The sequence below is a fragment of the Eptesicus fuscus genome, chromosome 21 (genome assembly GCF_027574615.1).
Source record: "Eptesicus fuscus isolate TK198812 chromosome 21, DD_ASM_mEF_20220401, whole genome shotgun sequence".
In the NCBI taxonomy this organism is placed as follows: Eukaryota; Metazoa; Chordata; class Mammalia; order Chiroptera; family Vespertilionidae; genus Eptesicus; species Eptesicus fuscus.
The window spans coordinates 23644130-23660120 of NC_072493.1; the positions used below are offsets into that span (position 1 = coordinate 23644130).

Sequence of the window (15991 nt, forward strand, 5' to 3'; positions counted from 1 at the left end):
CCTCCAGCCCCTGGGATCAAGCCCTTGGCTGGGAGCCACCCTGGCTTCTCCTCGCTCTATCAGGCACAGATAGCCCACAGATACACCAAGTTCAACGCTACTTCACAGGTGTGGAAACACAGAGGGACTGGCTCTCATGAAGCCACAGGCCAGAATGTGAGAAGGTGCGGGGTGGCTCAGAGTGCCAGACCCCAGCCTGCCATACCCATTGCCCGACTCACCTGGACTGGAAGGGCTCAGGGGCTTGGGCTCCTCCTTGGCCTCGGGCTCAGGTGCTGCAGCCTCCGGCTCTGGGAGGCCGATGTCTGCAGCCTGAGCCTCCTCTCCAGCCTCCATGTCTCCGAGGGAACCTGCAGACACAGCCCAAGAGAAATCGTGAGGCTCTGCTCCCTCATGGTACGCCCCGGCCACTCCATGGAGTCAGAGGCCAGGAGGGGGCAGCCATCAGTGTGACTTGATGTGTGAACCTTAACCATATCAGCCCAACCCCTGCACCTAGGGGTCACTGGCCTTCCCGTTACATCTCACCTGCCCCACAGCCTCTACTGGCCCAGTGAACTGCTCTTGTCAGGACGATCGTCCCAGGCCCTCCCCTCTGCTCCAAATCGTGGTAGCAACTATGGGGACTCTTGTGGCTTAGGGAGCTCTTGGAGGCTACCTGATGGCCGTGGCCCTTCCTCGTCCCACAGGTCTGCTCTTGAGGGATTTGCAGAGCCCCAGTGTGCGCCCACAGCTCCGGTGGGTAAACATCTCCTGGGCCTGGCACAGCTGTTCCCTCTGACCCAGACCCCTCCTCCGGAAAGCAGCCCACACTCAGGGTCCAGGTCTGGGAGCTTCCTGAGGGTGAGCCCCAGCATCCAGCACACAGGAGGTCTTAGAGAAGCCGATTCCAGAAATAAATAGCCGATGGGGCACAGGTGAACACACGGGTGTCTGCAGTCAACCTCTGGAGGCTAGGGCCCCCTAATTATAATCCCCACCCTTCCCAGAGGCTCTTACAAGGGGAGCCCCATGGAGCCCACATTACAGGTGAGAAGGCAGATGGGAGTCCAGTTGACCTGACCCCAGACCAGCCCTGGGAGGGTGTCAAAGCTGGACCCGCTAGTGCCCCTGAGTGCAGGCCAGGTTGGCAACCTCTGCTCCGAGGTCAGACAGATGGTGCCGTACAGTGGGCAGAGGGAACAGTGGTGAACAGGTGCCCCTCCTCCTCCTGCTCACCTGATTGCCTAAGCCCCTTCTATTCCTGTCTCAGCCTGGGCCCCAGGACAGGTACCGGAGTGGGGCCACCTCTGCCCAATTACAGCAGGTCCTTGAATAACAAGGATGAGATACTGTAGGAACCTAACTCCAGTTATATCTCCTAGCCTAGGGCAAATTTGGTTCGTTACACCTCAAGGAACTTAAGAGTCACAGAACCTATAAATGACATTAAGTGAGAACTTACTGTATCTCCCCAAGCTCTTCCTCTGCAGCCACCTGCCCTGCCCCACCCACCGGTCACCAGGGAGATGACACTCATCATCCAGGTGTGGTGTGGGGGAGGATCCTGATTCAAACCCCAGGTATGGAATAATGGGGGGCAGGGAACAGGGGCTTTTGGTCCCAGGCTATTGAGCCTGAAGCATCCAGACCCTCCTGCTGCTGAGGAAAATGAGCAAGAAGCTGTGGCAACATCTGCAAATTCACATGTCAGAGGTTCCTGATGGAGAAGAACGGGGCTTGTTTTGACAGGAATGGAAAGCACTAGAAGGAGACCTGAGCGGGAAAGAATGGAATGGCCACTTCTCAGGGGCCATCGAGCTCCCGTCCCCAGAGGCAGGCAAGCAGCAGCAGAGGGAGACTTGCTTGGGATTCACACCTCAGTGGCTGGTGGCTCCTGATCTTTTGTATGTCATGACCCCCCTGGGAATCCGGTCAAATCCAGTGCTTTCTCCCCAGAAAAACACAGAGAGGGACTAAAATTTGTCCAGCTTTAGGGGCTTCTCACCGAATCACTCGTGTCCTCCTTGGTGCCCTTACTCTCCAGCTTTGCCAGGGTTTTCCAGGGGGTGAAAGAAGGTGGGTAGTTAGCTGATGGAGGGAGGCGGGGCCTGCTGATGCTTCCGATGCCTGCCCATCAAGTCACACTGTGCAACCAGCCAGCGTCCAACATGGCCACAGAAACTGGCTCAAGGCAGCAGGACAGGGAGACCCATGAGGCTATGATAGAATGTGGTGGCCGAGTTCCCAGGCTTACTTTCAAAACCTAGCAATTTACGTGGAGCAGGGAGGTGCAAAGCTGGTTTTCTCTTTGCATTTCAGGGCACCTCTCTGACCACAGGTGGGTGGTGGCCCGCTACAGTAGTGAAAACCGAGTTGTTGCTGGTGGGGCAGATGCCTTTTCTAACTTCCATGGACATCTGAGGGCAGACACTGTTCTAGAAAGCAGAGGTGCTGGGACCTCTGGATTCTGCAGGGACTTCCAGGCTGGCGGGGGAGATAGTCAAACAATAGACAGGCCCCAAACCGAAACAACAGAAAATGATAAGTGTGCTGTGAGGAAGGGAGTCAAATGAGAAAGACAGATGCTACCAGCAGATCTCAGGGGTTGATGTTGGTGCGAGGCTGACAGCTGAGGGCAAAGGAAGCGGCTTGTGCAAAGGCCCGGAATCCGGACAGGCCTCGATATGATATAGGAAGGAGGAGTGGGGAGTCAAGGCTAAGAGGAGAGTAGGGCTGACCTCCTCTTAGTCTAGAGACAGGGGTGAGGAGTGGGGGGGGGGGGGTGGGGGAGGGGCTGAGGGGAGGTAGATCCTAACCCTGAGGCACACAGAGGGTCCACACAGGGCAGCAGGCTCATTTCCCTACTGTAGTCCTCTGGACTTAGCTCTAGCCTCCCCAGGACACCTCAGAGCTATAATTACTCAGACCACACAGAACCAGCCCCAGGCTAAGCCTCTGTGCTCTCGTCAATGCGCCCACACAAGCAGGCTCTGTGTTGGGCTGGGCACACCCCAGACCGGTCGGACTTGTGCCCCTGGGTCAGGTGGGAGGCCTGACCCGCAGTAACCTCCCTCGGCACGCACCTTGGTAGGGAAGCACTGGATGCAGTGGAGGCCAGCCTCTGATCCCTCTCCCAGGGAGTCGGCCCTGAGTGGGCACTGCCCATCACCGTGGTCAGCACACAGTCCTGAGGTCAGCCCACTTGCTGGCCCTTTTCTAGAAGCCCTGGTGCCTTCTGTAGCTCATTCAGAGCTGGAGGGGTTGCCTCAGGGCTGTGGCCCCTCCTGTTGAATGGGCCATGGGATTTCAAGGCCTCAGTTGCCTGTTCTGGAGAATGGGTAAGAAGCTACCTGCTTTCAGAAAGGGCAGGGACCAGAGCATTGGGGTGGGGGTGACACTCCCCTCCTCATACTGGTCAGGCCCCCGGATGTCCCCTACTCTTGATGCCTCACCCAGGTGGGCCTCAGCCACCCAGGGAGGCCCTGAGCTCCTGTTGGGTCCATTTACTGGAGAACAAAGGCATCCGCTCTGCATCCGCTCTGCACAAAGGCGTGACAATGAGCGTGAAGAAAGAGGCAATTTATTCTAATGCCGCTAATTCAGTTCCAGCACAATTAACACAGCTCTGATAATGCAGGAGACAACTGCCAACCAGCAAATCGCTACAAGCCCACAACCAGCTCGGCAAATTCCGCCCCACACTCAATTCCGCCCCACACTCGCCTGGGCGCACCGAGAGCATGCCAGGTTGTTCCCGCTTAAGCCCATGACACCTGTTTCCACCTGGGGCTCAGGAGGAAGGTTTCTCAGCTGGCAAGGGTGATTGTTGAGATGCTATGCTTCCCTGGGTGCCCTGGGCTAGGACAGAGGCTGCCCGGCCCCTTTGGGACCCTCTCTGCCCAGAGACCCTAACAGCTGAGCCAGGCGGGAAGTGTCCTTGCTATGTGACCTCAGACAAGGAACTCTAGCTTTCTGTGCTCAGTAATCACACAGCTCCTACCTTACAGGATGAAATGTGGTGACACCTGTATTTGAACTTAGCTCAGGGCTGGCACACAGTGCATATGCCCCAAACATCAACTGTCATCATCATTAGCTACTACCACCTACCTCCCAGCAGGGCCCAGGAAATGGTGGGGGGGGATGTGCTATGATTAAGCACTACCTTGTGCTCAGCATTTTGTAAATGTCCTTTGTACCCCTGCAACCCCCTGTAGCCAGGGGTATAGCGATGATGGGGACCGTGTGTGGGGGGAGGAGGGTACACTTCTACCATACAGGGATGAGTGGAGGGAGAGGACAGTGGGACGGTGACAGGACCAGGTGGAGGGGGAGGCAGGGCTATTATGACAGTCATGATGGGCAAATGCACTTCCCAACACCTCCCAAGATGGAAACCCGAGTCACTACCACTTTGCAGATGAGTAAACTGAGGTCCAGCAAGGTGGACTGACCTGCTCATGGGCCTGGGCGAGGAAGCAGTGGGGGGGGGGGCAGGTGGGGCAGGAGTCTTCTCCAATAAGCCACCCTTCCAGATACAGGCTCAGACCAAGCCCTTCTCTGTGCAGGTGCGGCCTCACACCTCTCCTCAACCTGCAAATGACCTAGAGCGAGGACGAGGCTGACCCCATTGCTTGGTGGGGTCCAGAGGCCGATGCCCAAGGCCGAGCACCTGTTTGGGGGGGGGGTGCATGTGGGTGATGACAGTGGTCACCGCCAGCCAGGGCAGCCCTGGGCATGGCCCCCGCTGCCCGGAGACCCTTGGTTATCACGGTGAGCAGACGCCAGCGCTCCGATCCGTCTCCTGCTCATTAAGCTGATGCCGAAATGGAATGAAAACATAATAGCTATTTGATTGGGGGTGAGATATTTTGCATATTGGCTCAGCACTGATAGTGGAATTTCATCAACTCCCTTTTTTCATGCTTTAAAACTGAATTACAGAGACAGCCTCTGTGCAGTGGGATGATCCCAACTCCTTCCAATTCCCGGAGCAGCAATGATTAACGAACTCCTGGCTTTGATAGCAAGGCAACTGAGGGGTCCTTCTGAATAACTGCCTTGAAGAAAGCAAGAGCTGGTAGCCGAGGAGGGAATAAAATCCCTCCCGACTTCAGCCCTCAGGTCGACCTTCCAGATAGGTGCTGCTGGGGGTGGCTTGAAGCACTGGCTGCCCCCCGCCGCCACCCCCCCGCCGCCACCCCCTACCGCAGACTGCACCTTGTTGAATGGGGGCAACTCTGACCATCCCCCGACAAGGCCATTGGAAACGTGAAAGAACCAGGGCAAAGGCCCAGTGAGCCCCCACCTGCATTGGATCTTGCCCTTATGCCTGCCCATTGCATGGGCCATTTATGCCTCTCTGGGAACGTCCTTTAGTCCCAACTTACAGGGGAGGAAACAGGGACAGGTATCTGCCAGGCACCCGCTTCCTGTGTCCGAGTGGGATTTTAAATGCAGGCTCACTGGCTTGGGGGATAGGTGGCCACTGCAGGGTTATGTGCCCCGCTCCTCTCTCACCAATATCCTGGGCTGCCTGGAGAAATTCAGAGCTGGGAGAGGGTCACCAGGCAGAGCCTGGGATCTGATGGCTCATTTTCAATCCTAGTTCTTTCATTCACTCACTTTTTCATTCACCCATCCTTTCCTGAGCCCACCAGGTGCCAGACCCCACAGGCATTGGAGACCCTGCAGCAACTAAGATGTACCCCCAAGAAAGAAACATGAAAAATGCAAGTGTGGCCTTTGCCCCAAAGAAGGGGTGGAGGTGCCAGTCAGGGAAGGCTTCTGGGAGGAGGCAACAAATGAGTGGTGACCTAGAAGGGGACAAAAGGAGGTTGCCTGCTAATGGGGCCAAGGAAAAGCATTCCAGGCAGAAGGAAGAGCAGGACGTTGAGGCTGGTGACCTTGTGCAGGCCATGCCTCCCTGAGTCTGGTTTCCTCACTGAAAGCCTGGCATGATAGTAACCTCCTGTCATGGGCTGGGGTCAGGGTTCAGGCAAGATGGTGCCAGTAGGTGCTGAGCACAGACTTGTGGTTATTATTACAACTGTTATTATTTCAGCTCTCCATGGAAGTGCCACCGGGCCCTCTAGAGGTGGAGATGGAGGTGACAAGGGCTGGGGTGCTGAGGGGCTGGGGAGCTGAGGGGCTGGGGGCTGGGGAGGGCAGTACAGGCAGAAGACTGGCAGAAGGCCTGGCCTCCTGTCTTGCTGGCTCTGGGCAGCCAGTGGACAGGTGGGGGGTCAGTGCTGCCAGGAGAGAGACCCTGGCCTCTGGGTGGCACCGTGGCCAGATAAGGCCCTGATAACAGAGAGAAAATAGCAACAGATTCAGACTTTCCCACCGCGGGGCCGCGGGCAGCTCAGGCCATGGCAGGGACAGACAGGCGGTGGGGACAGCCCTGCTCTCCCTGAGGGAGCCATACGCTAGGGGGCTCAGGGTGACAGGGACCCAGTCATTCTGGGGGCTCAGCAGACAGACCTGGGTCTGAACCCTGACCTCTCATCAGGAGGCAGCGTGACCTCTGGTGACGCTCCCCTCCCTGGGTCCTGGCCAGCACGACTGGATGCTATTAAACCCCTTCCCAGACAGGAGGGCTTTAGTCCAGCTAGCGTTTGACAGACAGGAAACCAAGGCACAGAGCGCGGGGGCAGCTGATTGCCCTGGCCGAGCACCCGCCTGTTAGCTGCACCCTACAGCCTGCAGTCTCCACTCACTGTCCAAGGCCCGTATGACCAAGTGCCTCGTACTTATGCACATTTCTGACAAGCAGCTGAGTTGCTTTCCAGGCCCAGGTGGACGGAGAGAAGCAGGTTAGAAGAGGCGAGTGCTGGGTAGGGACAAGGCAGGGTCAGGACCAAGCCTGGAGAAGCAGGAGGGAGCCCAGTATATGGGGCTTTGGTGAAGACAGGGTATCCCTAGAGTGGAGAGGCCCCAGACAGTCCAGGGTCTGATGAGGTCAGCTTGTGCTATCCAGGGGGACAGGAGCATGCCCAGTAGGGCCTCTGATAAAAAATGATCACTTAATCAGAAGTTCCTCAACAGTTTCTTGAACATGAACAGAGTCAGGTTTCTGGACCATTGGCTCATTGGAGATCACAGCAGCAGAGGGGTGGGGGCCCTCTTGAGGGGTACAGGCACCCACAGGAGGAGGCTGGAGTTCTGGGAGGGCCTCTTGGACACCCAGCCAGGCCCTGGCACTGAGCAGCCCTCTCGGTGGGTTCTCTCATGCCCACTTCCCACCAGGAGGCTGAGAGCTGCCACAGATATCACACAGAGCCTGGTCATCTCAGTGGGTCCATCTCCTGCCCACCCCATTCCCCTCAAAATGGCCTGAACTGCCTGCTTCTCTCCTCGCCACTGCCAGTGTGGGGTCTAGTCCATCAGCAGAGCAGGTGCCTCTTCTGGGCCTGAGCTCTTCCCTGCTCCACCCTTACCCCCAGAATGACAACCAAACCCCTTCCACTGCCCTGGCTCTCCAGCCACAGCGCCTCGGCCTATGCTGTCCCTCTGCCCGGACACTCTCTTGCCCCATCTCTGCCAGGTTAAGGCCTTCTTACCACTCCATTAACTCTTCCTCCCACGGTCGGTGTGTCCCTGGAGCCTCACATTTATTTGCAAGTCATTTGTGTAATTTTCATGATCCCTGCTGGCCCTGAAGTGCCCAGAGGGAGGATGAAGGGTGACCCACCTGCAACCAACTGCAAAGAAGGCACTGCCCCCGTCACCCTAATGGGGTGTTCAAGGACTGCAGCAATGGCCATGAGGGTAAGGGTGCTGTTGGCGATGCAGAGGGTCCCAGTAGAGTGCAGAGGGGTCTCTGGAGCCTCAATAGGTACAAACTAGGAGGGGCCCACAGGCCCCTGCTGTGGCCTGCCAGTGGCTCTCATCAACCCAGGATCAGTCCCAATGACAGCCAGGGTGACCACAAAGAGGATGTTGGCAAGATAATCTTGGCTTATTTGAGCGGGCAGCCTGTTCCTCTGAGAAGATCAAGCATCTGAACCTCTGCCTGTTCTGGGGACCTGGGCCCAGACGCTCTCCCTCACTGGTCCTGCCCCCCACCCCTTCCTGGACTGCACGAGTGGGCCTGGGGCAGAGGAGACATGGGGACTGAGCAGCTTGATTCTCCCCTTCTCCACCAAGGGGCAGCCAGGCGCTGATTGAACGCACCCTGAGACAGAGAACTCACTCTTCCTCCAGAGGTACAGATCTGGGTCCCCGGCCCTGCGCCTCTCAGGTCTTGGTGTGCCCATCACATCTGCTGTGTGTACCTGCCAGGCTGTAAGCCTCATGGCTCGGCAGGCACCCAGGCCACGCCTGAAAGTGCTGGTGACTGAGACTGTCCCAGTAAGCCACGCTGGAGGAGGGTGGCTGTCACAGGCAACACACCCTGGGCCATCTGAGGGCAAAGAGATGCCCTCAGCATCAAGCACAAACTTGCAGTGCCCGGGGCGTGCCAAGCAGGGGCCCCACGTTCTCTCGGAACACAGAACCATGCTCTCATGGACAAGAGCCACTGGGACCTACTCCAGCTGCTAACAAATTAAAAAGATCTTTTGGAGATATAATTCACATACAATAGAGTGTTACTCAGCGTTTAACAGTGTGTTTATTAAAAGTTGGGAGGGACAGTCATATGTGCCCAAATAAAACCCAGGGCCCCCTGTGGCCCAGTCTCATGCAAAGACACACTAGCACCTTTCCTTGTCAACTCTGCCACACTCCCAGCCACCCAGAGCCTCTCACTTGGCCCTAAACCCAGCCAGGCCCATGCCTTTGCCCTCCCTTCCCGCACTCGAATGTTCTTTGTCCCAGCTTCTCTCTCCTTCCTCCCAGGTCCCTTCTCACCACACCCTCTCCATCACAGTCCTGGCAGCCGGGCTGGCTACCACCAGACCCCACTGGAAGGGTGTGGAGGAGGCCTAGATGCCAAGGACAAAATAAACCTTCCTCTCAGCAGAAGGTGGGTGGGTGACAGGTAAAGGCCAGCAACCACACGCATGTGGATGTCTTATCCCTGTGTCCCCATTATGCCTGGGGGCTGCTGTAACCAAGAACAGCCCCAGGCCCCCAAATGAGACCCACTGTCCCCCTGTGCAGCTTCTGGGACAGGAGGACCTCCTCCCAGGCCTCAGGGCCCCCTTGCCCTGTGGCCACCCTCTCCTCCTTAGGCCTCAACCTCCTGGCCAACTGTGGTCAGCTTCCCAGCTCCTTCTCCCCAGGGCTGTCAGCACAGACGCTAAGGTCACGCTCTCTTGTGGGTGGTTGTCTATACCCGTGTCCCCCACTGTACTCACCTGGAACCCTCCACACCTTGACCCGCCCTCCTGTGCTCAGCAGCCCCCATGGCTTCCCATCTCTTTCAGTGCCAGAGCCGAATCTCAGCCCATGCCAGTATCCCAGCTCTGCAACAGCACTGGGCACATAGTAGGAGCTTAATGAATACTGGTAACTGTGATGGGTGTGGGGGTGGGAAACAGACTGCTCACAGATGGCCTGGCTCAGAGCCGGGTGTGGCTGGGAGCCTGCTGGGCTCCCACAGGAGAAGCCTGGGGTAGAGGAGTGAGGGGACTTGGGGAATCTTGTTTGGCCCCAGAAGGGAGCCTTGGGGTCTAAGCCCATATGTGGGTGGATGACGAGGGGCTGAGGCCGGATCTTGGGGTGTGCCACCTCCCCTTCCAACTCTCTGTTCCCTGAGACCAGAGCCCAGGCTCTACCAGCTACTTGCTGTGTGGCCAGCGCCAGCATGCCTCTCTCCACTCTACGGGGGTGCTCACCTACCTCCCAGCTGTGGTGCAGGGAGAGCAGGGGTGTACAATGACTGGCACCCAGGGCCCCTCCCTCCAGGAGCTGGGACACAAGTGCACAGCCTTTGACCGTTCATGAAGCTCTGCCAGGACCCTCTTCGATACTGGCCTGTGGGGAAACGGGTTCCTCTCTACAGATGGGGAAAGTGAGTCAGAGAGCCCTACACCAGCCCCCACCTGGCCTCATCGCGGGTCTTGGGCTATCTGCCCACACAGCTATTCAGGGCTCGGCAGAACCGAGCTGGGCCAGGTTCTGGGGCATATGGCTCTGAGCTTAGGGAGCCTGCCCAGGCCTTGATGTACACACCTGGCAAACGGGTACTGACACACTGACCTCGTAGTGCTGTCATAAGGAGTGGATGGGAAAGGGCTTTGCAGGAGGTGAAGATTCCCCAGATGTGAGTTATTCCTAAGAGTATATAACTCCTTCTGCCAGGTTCCTGAGAGCCTGCCACTTGCTAGGTCAACCTGAGCAAACAGGTTCAGACGGTGAGTGTGCGTGCGTGCGTGCGTGTGTGCGTGCGTGCGTGTGTGCGTGCGTGTGTGTGTGTGTGTGTACATTGGGGTGGGGGTGGACACACTGTGGCATCTCAGATACCATGAACACCTAAGACAGTATAGGATAGAAAATAGCAAGTGGGTGTGGAGCAAGGGATTCTCATAGGAGGAGGCGATATTAAAGCTGCAACTGTGACAAGGAAGACCACTCCAGACAGGGAACTGTCAATGCAAAGCCCCGGAAGCGGAAAGAGTTGGTGGGTTCTAGCTCTGCCGCTGAGGACGGTGGAGGTGGAGAAGCAGTGGGGCTAGAGCGCTAGGCAGCTGGCTGGAGGTTTATTCTCAGCACCCCAGGAGCTAAGCAAAGACTTCAGGCTCTATACTGAAGGGAGGTCAGCTGCTGTGGATGGCCACCACCTTCAGCCAGCCACCCAGGCAGCTGGGTGCCACCTCCTTGGCCTTGATCAGGACCCTATCCTGCCCCAAGCCTGCCCCCTCTCTAGGGCCAGGGCCATCAGGCAGGTTCACCACCCCCCTCCTCGCCTCCCACCCCTGTCCTCAGGGGCAGGGGCCGGGCGGGGCAAGGCAGAGAAAAGGGAGGCGGAGGAGGCGGGAAGAAAGAGCGGGGCCTGAGAAAGCCCAGCCTGGCTGATAGGGGAGAGATTGGTTTCAGCCGGAGCTGCGGGCCTGCCAAGTCCACATCCTATCGCGCGGCCTGCACTTACTCAACATTCATCTCCGCTCAGCTCAGAAACTTTATCAACGCTGGAGGTTGGCGCCATCTCTGGGCCTGGCCACTCCCCGCCCTCTGATGGGCCTGATAGCCACTGATAGATTACACGAGATTGTTTCACTCTGAGGACAGATTACTAATACTCCCAGGGGAGGGGGTGCAGACCACGTGGCCTGGGCTGGGTGGGGAGGGGCCAGGCCACTCGTGGGCCCTAGAGAACACACTCGGGGCCGTGTGGCAAAGACCCCGGCATGTGACTGATGGGGAGGTGAAGGGGAGAGGACACGGCATGGGGTGAGAGTGGTGGTCAAGGCCATGGGGCATGGCAGAAGCAGCCAAGGCCACAGCATAGAGTGGCAAGCAGGAGGCAGCCTGGGGAGGAGACGGGGAAATAGTGCCGAGAGAATGAAGCACCACGGGCTCCAAAGAGATTCTCTCTCCCGATGGGCTGATAAGGCTGATAGATGGGAGCGGGGCGGAAGCTAATGGAGCCGTCGCCCGGTGGCCCCCACGTCAGATGGATGGAGGCAGACTGCTTCCGGAAGGGGACAAGGGCTCCAGAGTGACAGGGCCCTGCCATCTGACAGGCGGGGCAGGACATCCCGAGGGGAGTTGGCAGGTGCCGAGCCCTCCTCAGCTCCAGATTTCTCCTCTCACCTCTGGGGCACCCGGCCCTCAGGCACTACTACACTAGGTCCTGCCCTGTGTGAGAAGGGCCTGTAATCACCAGTTTACCAAAGATCTATGGCCCCAGGAGATGTGGGAACTCTAGGCCCATTCACCTCCTCTTCTAGGAGGTGGGGTCCTGCACCCATATCCCCAGGCTGTCCAGATGCTCTGGACACACCCTCAAACCTGGAAGACTCTAGTGTCCAGGGAGGAAAGAAGAAGCTGATCCTCTGGGCTGGCCTTTTCCCCCCGGTGGGTTTGGCCAGGTCTCAAGCAGCAAATCTACTCTGCTCCCACCACAGAAATGGGGAAACCCGCGAGGAGCTGGAGACTCTGCAGGGCCTGAAACTGTACCTCTTGGCTCAGGGCGGCCCTCATCCCCATGGGGTCCAGAGCCACAGCATCCAGGAATCTGGGGTGGAAGACGCCTGCCCTCAAATCCTGCAGGACAGGGCCCTTGTCCACACTGAGCCTGTTACCTCAACTAACTAGGGGCTAAAACATCAGCCTCAAATTCATACACAGAGCCCGGCTGGAATGGCTCAGTGGCTGAGCATCGATCTATGAACCAGGAGGTCATGGTTCAATTCTCAGTCAGGGCACATGCCCGGGTTTCGGGCTCCATCCCCAGTGTGGGGCGTGCAGGAGGCAGCCAATCAATGATTCTCTCTCATCATTGGCGTTTCTATATCCTCTCCCTCTTCTCTCTTCTCTTAAATCAATAAAAATGTATTTTAAAAAATTCATACACCTAGAGTAGAATGGAGGCTGTGGGAGTTCGAGGGGGGTGGGGACTTACTGTTCAATGGTGACAGTATTTGTTGGGATGATGGTAATTTTCTGGAAATGGATAGTGCCGATTGTTGCACAACCTTGCGAATATATTTAATGCCACTGAATTGTATATTTAAAATAGTTATAATGACAAATTTTATGTATATTTTGCTACAATAAAAAAAAAATCTGTCACCTAGTGCCAAGGAGCACACAGCAGATGCTCCATTAAATGTCTGCTCCTTTCCTCAGGGATTCAGAGACACAGATCCCTACCCAGGTGCATAGCCCTCTACAGTGATATGGGCTTCCCCACCACCATGCTGCCTCAGGCCGTCTGCCAGATGTAGATACTGAGGCCAGGGCTTGCTGGGGTCTGGTCCTGCATCGATGGATGGGATGGGGATGCTGAGGGGTCATGGAGAGTCCAGAAGGCAGGCCAGACCAGTTGACCCATCCCATGAATGACCCTGGGCAAAGTTCTGCTGCTGGTCACAGTTTGGCCCTGCTAGGCTCCCGATGAAGGGTCTAAGAGTTCCTTGGCACCCATCTCCAAGCCCTGCAGCCCAGGAATACCCAGTGAGACTGGATCGAGCCCCAGGCCTGCGCAAAGCAGTCCATATAGCCCCTAATGGGCTCCTCACCACCTTGGAGGGCCCCATCTGAGGCTTAGGGGTTTCAGAGACTGGCATAAGGGGACCCAGTGAATGGAGGGCTGGGATTTGCATCTAGGACCTGTGGCTCCAAAACTGTCAACCTTGACCCCTCTAGGGTGAATGAGAGCCACTGTGATGACAGTCACCTTGGGGCCTGGACATTACAGCTTTGAGCCAAACCCTCTGACTTGTCAAACATTGGCTTGCGTCTGGATTCCCAGAGCCCATTGGGCCAGGACAGAGTAAGTGGAGAGGAAAAGTCTGGTACTTGAGAGGGAGGAAGAGGAGGAAGGAGAGGAGGAGGAAAGGGGGAGCCTCATGCACAGTTCCTCTATCCTGGGCCCCCAGGCCCTGTGACTGTCCTGGAGCCAGGGCTAGGCCGCATACTGAGGTGGTGCTGGCATTTGAACTGGGCCCTGACTGTGCTGGTCAATGCACGGCAGGGGCCTGGCACTTCTCTCACCATGATATCTCATTCCCTGCTCAGAGCTTCACCTCTGTTGTTCCCTCTGCCAGGCACATTCTTCCCCACACACCACCATCCCAATGTCTCCGCTGAAAGTCTGCTTCACTGCGGCCCCCTCGCCTTCCTTGACCACCAGTCCTCCAGCTGCAGGGGATCCCTCCATCGTTAGGGATTTTTTTCCTTCTCTACCTCCCCATCAACCTTGGTCTCCATGAGGGCAGGGACTGAGGCCCCACCTGTGAAGGTCACCAGGGTCCCTAGTCCAGGCCCCGCCCCCCGCCCCCCCAATAGATACTCATTACAAGTTAGAGGTCAGCCTGTGTGTCCCAGTTCCCAGACAGCCAGTCCCTGAAGGAGTGAGTCCCAATCTTGCCTCGGGGACAGGGACCTTGCTGCCCACTGTGTAAGGACCCCAGCACCTGCACTTTAGGGCTCTGTCTATAACACATTCTCTTGCAGGCATTAACTTTTTCTTCCAGTGTCCTTTTCCCCTTGGTTTTGCTTTATTCTCCTGGGAGGGGCCAGGATGGAAATAGATTTAGAAATTAGTTGAGGGATAACTTATTGAGCACCTGGCACTGTCCTGGGGAAGACAGAGATGCTGGCAGAATGGGGACTCCCCTCGGAGAGATTTCCAGGCAGGTGTTAGGAGACCCCTCCCAAGTGAAGACGCCTAGACTGTTCTTCTACTCTCATGCACTGAGTCCCTGTGACCCTCACCCTCCCTACTCCTGGGAGGCACCATCACCCCATCTTATAGGGTAGGGGACAGAGGCCCAGAGAGGTGAGGGGCTCAGCTGAGGTCATACAGTGGCAGTCTGGTACTGGCCCGACGGCCCCCTCCCTGTTTCCTCCCCTTAGATCTCAGCCCAAATTCGCTCCCTTCTCACCCCTCTGCTATTTTCCACTTACGCATTTTTGAAAACACCCACGCCTGTGGCTGTTTTTTGGGTCACCGAGCCCTGCTGGTGCCATGGGAGCTGGGGTGGGGGTGGGGGTGGGGGCTCTGGCTGGGCCTACCTGGGCCCAATCTTGCTGACAAGATATGCCGTGGGGTGCAAAGTGACTTTGAACACAAGAATGCCCCAAACTTGCTTGAATACTTTCTACAGACATGGTTTCCTGTCATGTAAATTTCTGAAAATGGGAAATCTGGAAGACCCCAAGTTTCTAGAATATGCCACAGCCACAGAAGGAGTAGGGAGCCCCCAGAGAACTTCCTTCTCCTTGTGTGGATGGGGAAATTGAGGCTCAGGAGCAACAGGGCTTGCTGGAGGACACAGAAACCGCCCTGGGAGGCAGAGACCAGACCCTCAGATTTACAGAGTGGGGAGCAGGTCTGGCAAACGGGTTGGAACTGTCATTCATGAAGTTGGTGCTACAGAGCCTGGCAGAGCCAAGTTCTAAATAAAAATCATAGCTGGAGGAGGGCAGAGTCGGGGGACAGCATGCACATGGTCTGGAGGTGCCAGACATAGGGAGTAGAAGGGGAGTTGGCCAGCCTTGAACTGTCCCCACCCAGCTTTTGAACTTGGTGTTCCCATCTGGGAGTCAGAGTTGTCAGAACACACAAATCCTGGCCCCCAATTTCAGGCTGTGAGGGTCTGCGCTCTGACGGTCAGCAGGAGGTCATCTAAAGGCCAACCTGCCCATTCCTCTGCTCCCATGCAAATGGAGAGCCTCAGCAGCAAGGTCTGGAGAGGCCAGCCCTTTCAAAGCTGGGGAAGGTTGGGGGGGATTTCCACCAGGAGGGCAAGGTCTGGGCTGGGACTCTGGAGGCAGCCCCACCCCTCAGTGAACAGCCAATCCCTGTGTCACACTCATGCTTATTTGCATACCCTGCTTCCATTGGCTGCCAACACACAAGTTAGGACCTTGGTCCCCTGGCTGAGGGGGTGCCTGCCTGAAGCTGTTGAGTAGGCAGGGTTGGGGGGCCAGCCTAGGGTTACTGGGCTCAGGGGACTGAACTCTGGAGGGGCCTTGGTTGGGAGATCAGGCAAGGGTTCTGAGGTGGGGGAGGGGGAAGGCTAGGTTCTGGGGGCCCTGAGCTCTGGGAATGCCAGATTCCGGGGTGCTAGGTTGAGGGACCTGGGCTCTGAGGGGCTGGGTTGGGCTCTGGGGGGAAGTTGAGGGGCATTAGGCTGGGATCTGGGGGTGCTGGGCTCTGGAAGTGCCAGACCAGGCAAGGGGGGGCTGTGCTATGGAGATGATGGACTCTAGGGGGTGTCAAGCTGGAGGGGGTACTGGGCTCTGGGATGCCAAGCTGGGGGCCTGGGCCCTCAGGGCCTAGGCTGCGCTCTGGGGGAGACTACATTCTGCGGGGGCAGGTTCTGAGAGTGCCAGGCTCTGGGTGACTGGCCTGCCCCAGCCCCAAGTCTGGAACACAATGGGCCACTTGCAG

The 15991-nt window shown here is 57.2% G+C and overlaps 1 protein-coding gene across 1 annotated transcript in view; it reads right to left on the reverse strand.

The window, feature by feature from the left end:
- Nucleotides 1-15991, reverse strand: part of ZFPM1 (zinc finger protein, FOG family member 1) — a 71175-nt gene that overhangs the window by 41537 nt on the left and 13647 nt on the right. Inside the window, exon 2 of the mRNA XM_054710859.1 lies at nucleotides 222-350. Coding sequence (XP_054566834.1) covers nucleotides 222-350 — 129 coding nt within the window. The remainder of the gene's footprint in view (nucleotides 1-221; nucleotides 351-15991) is intronic.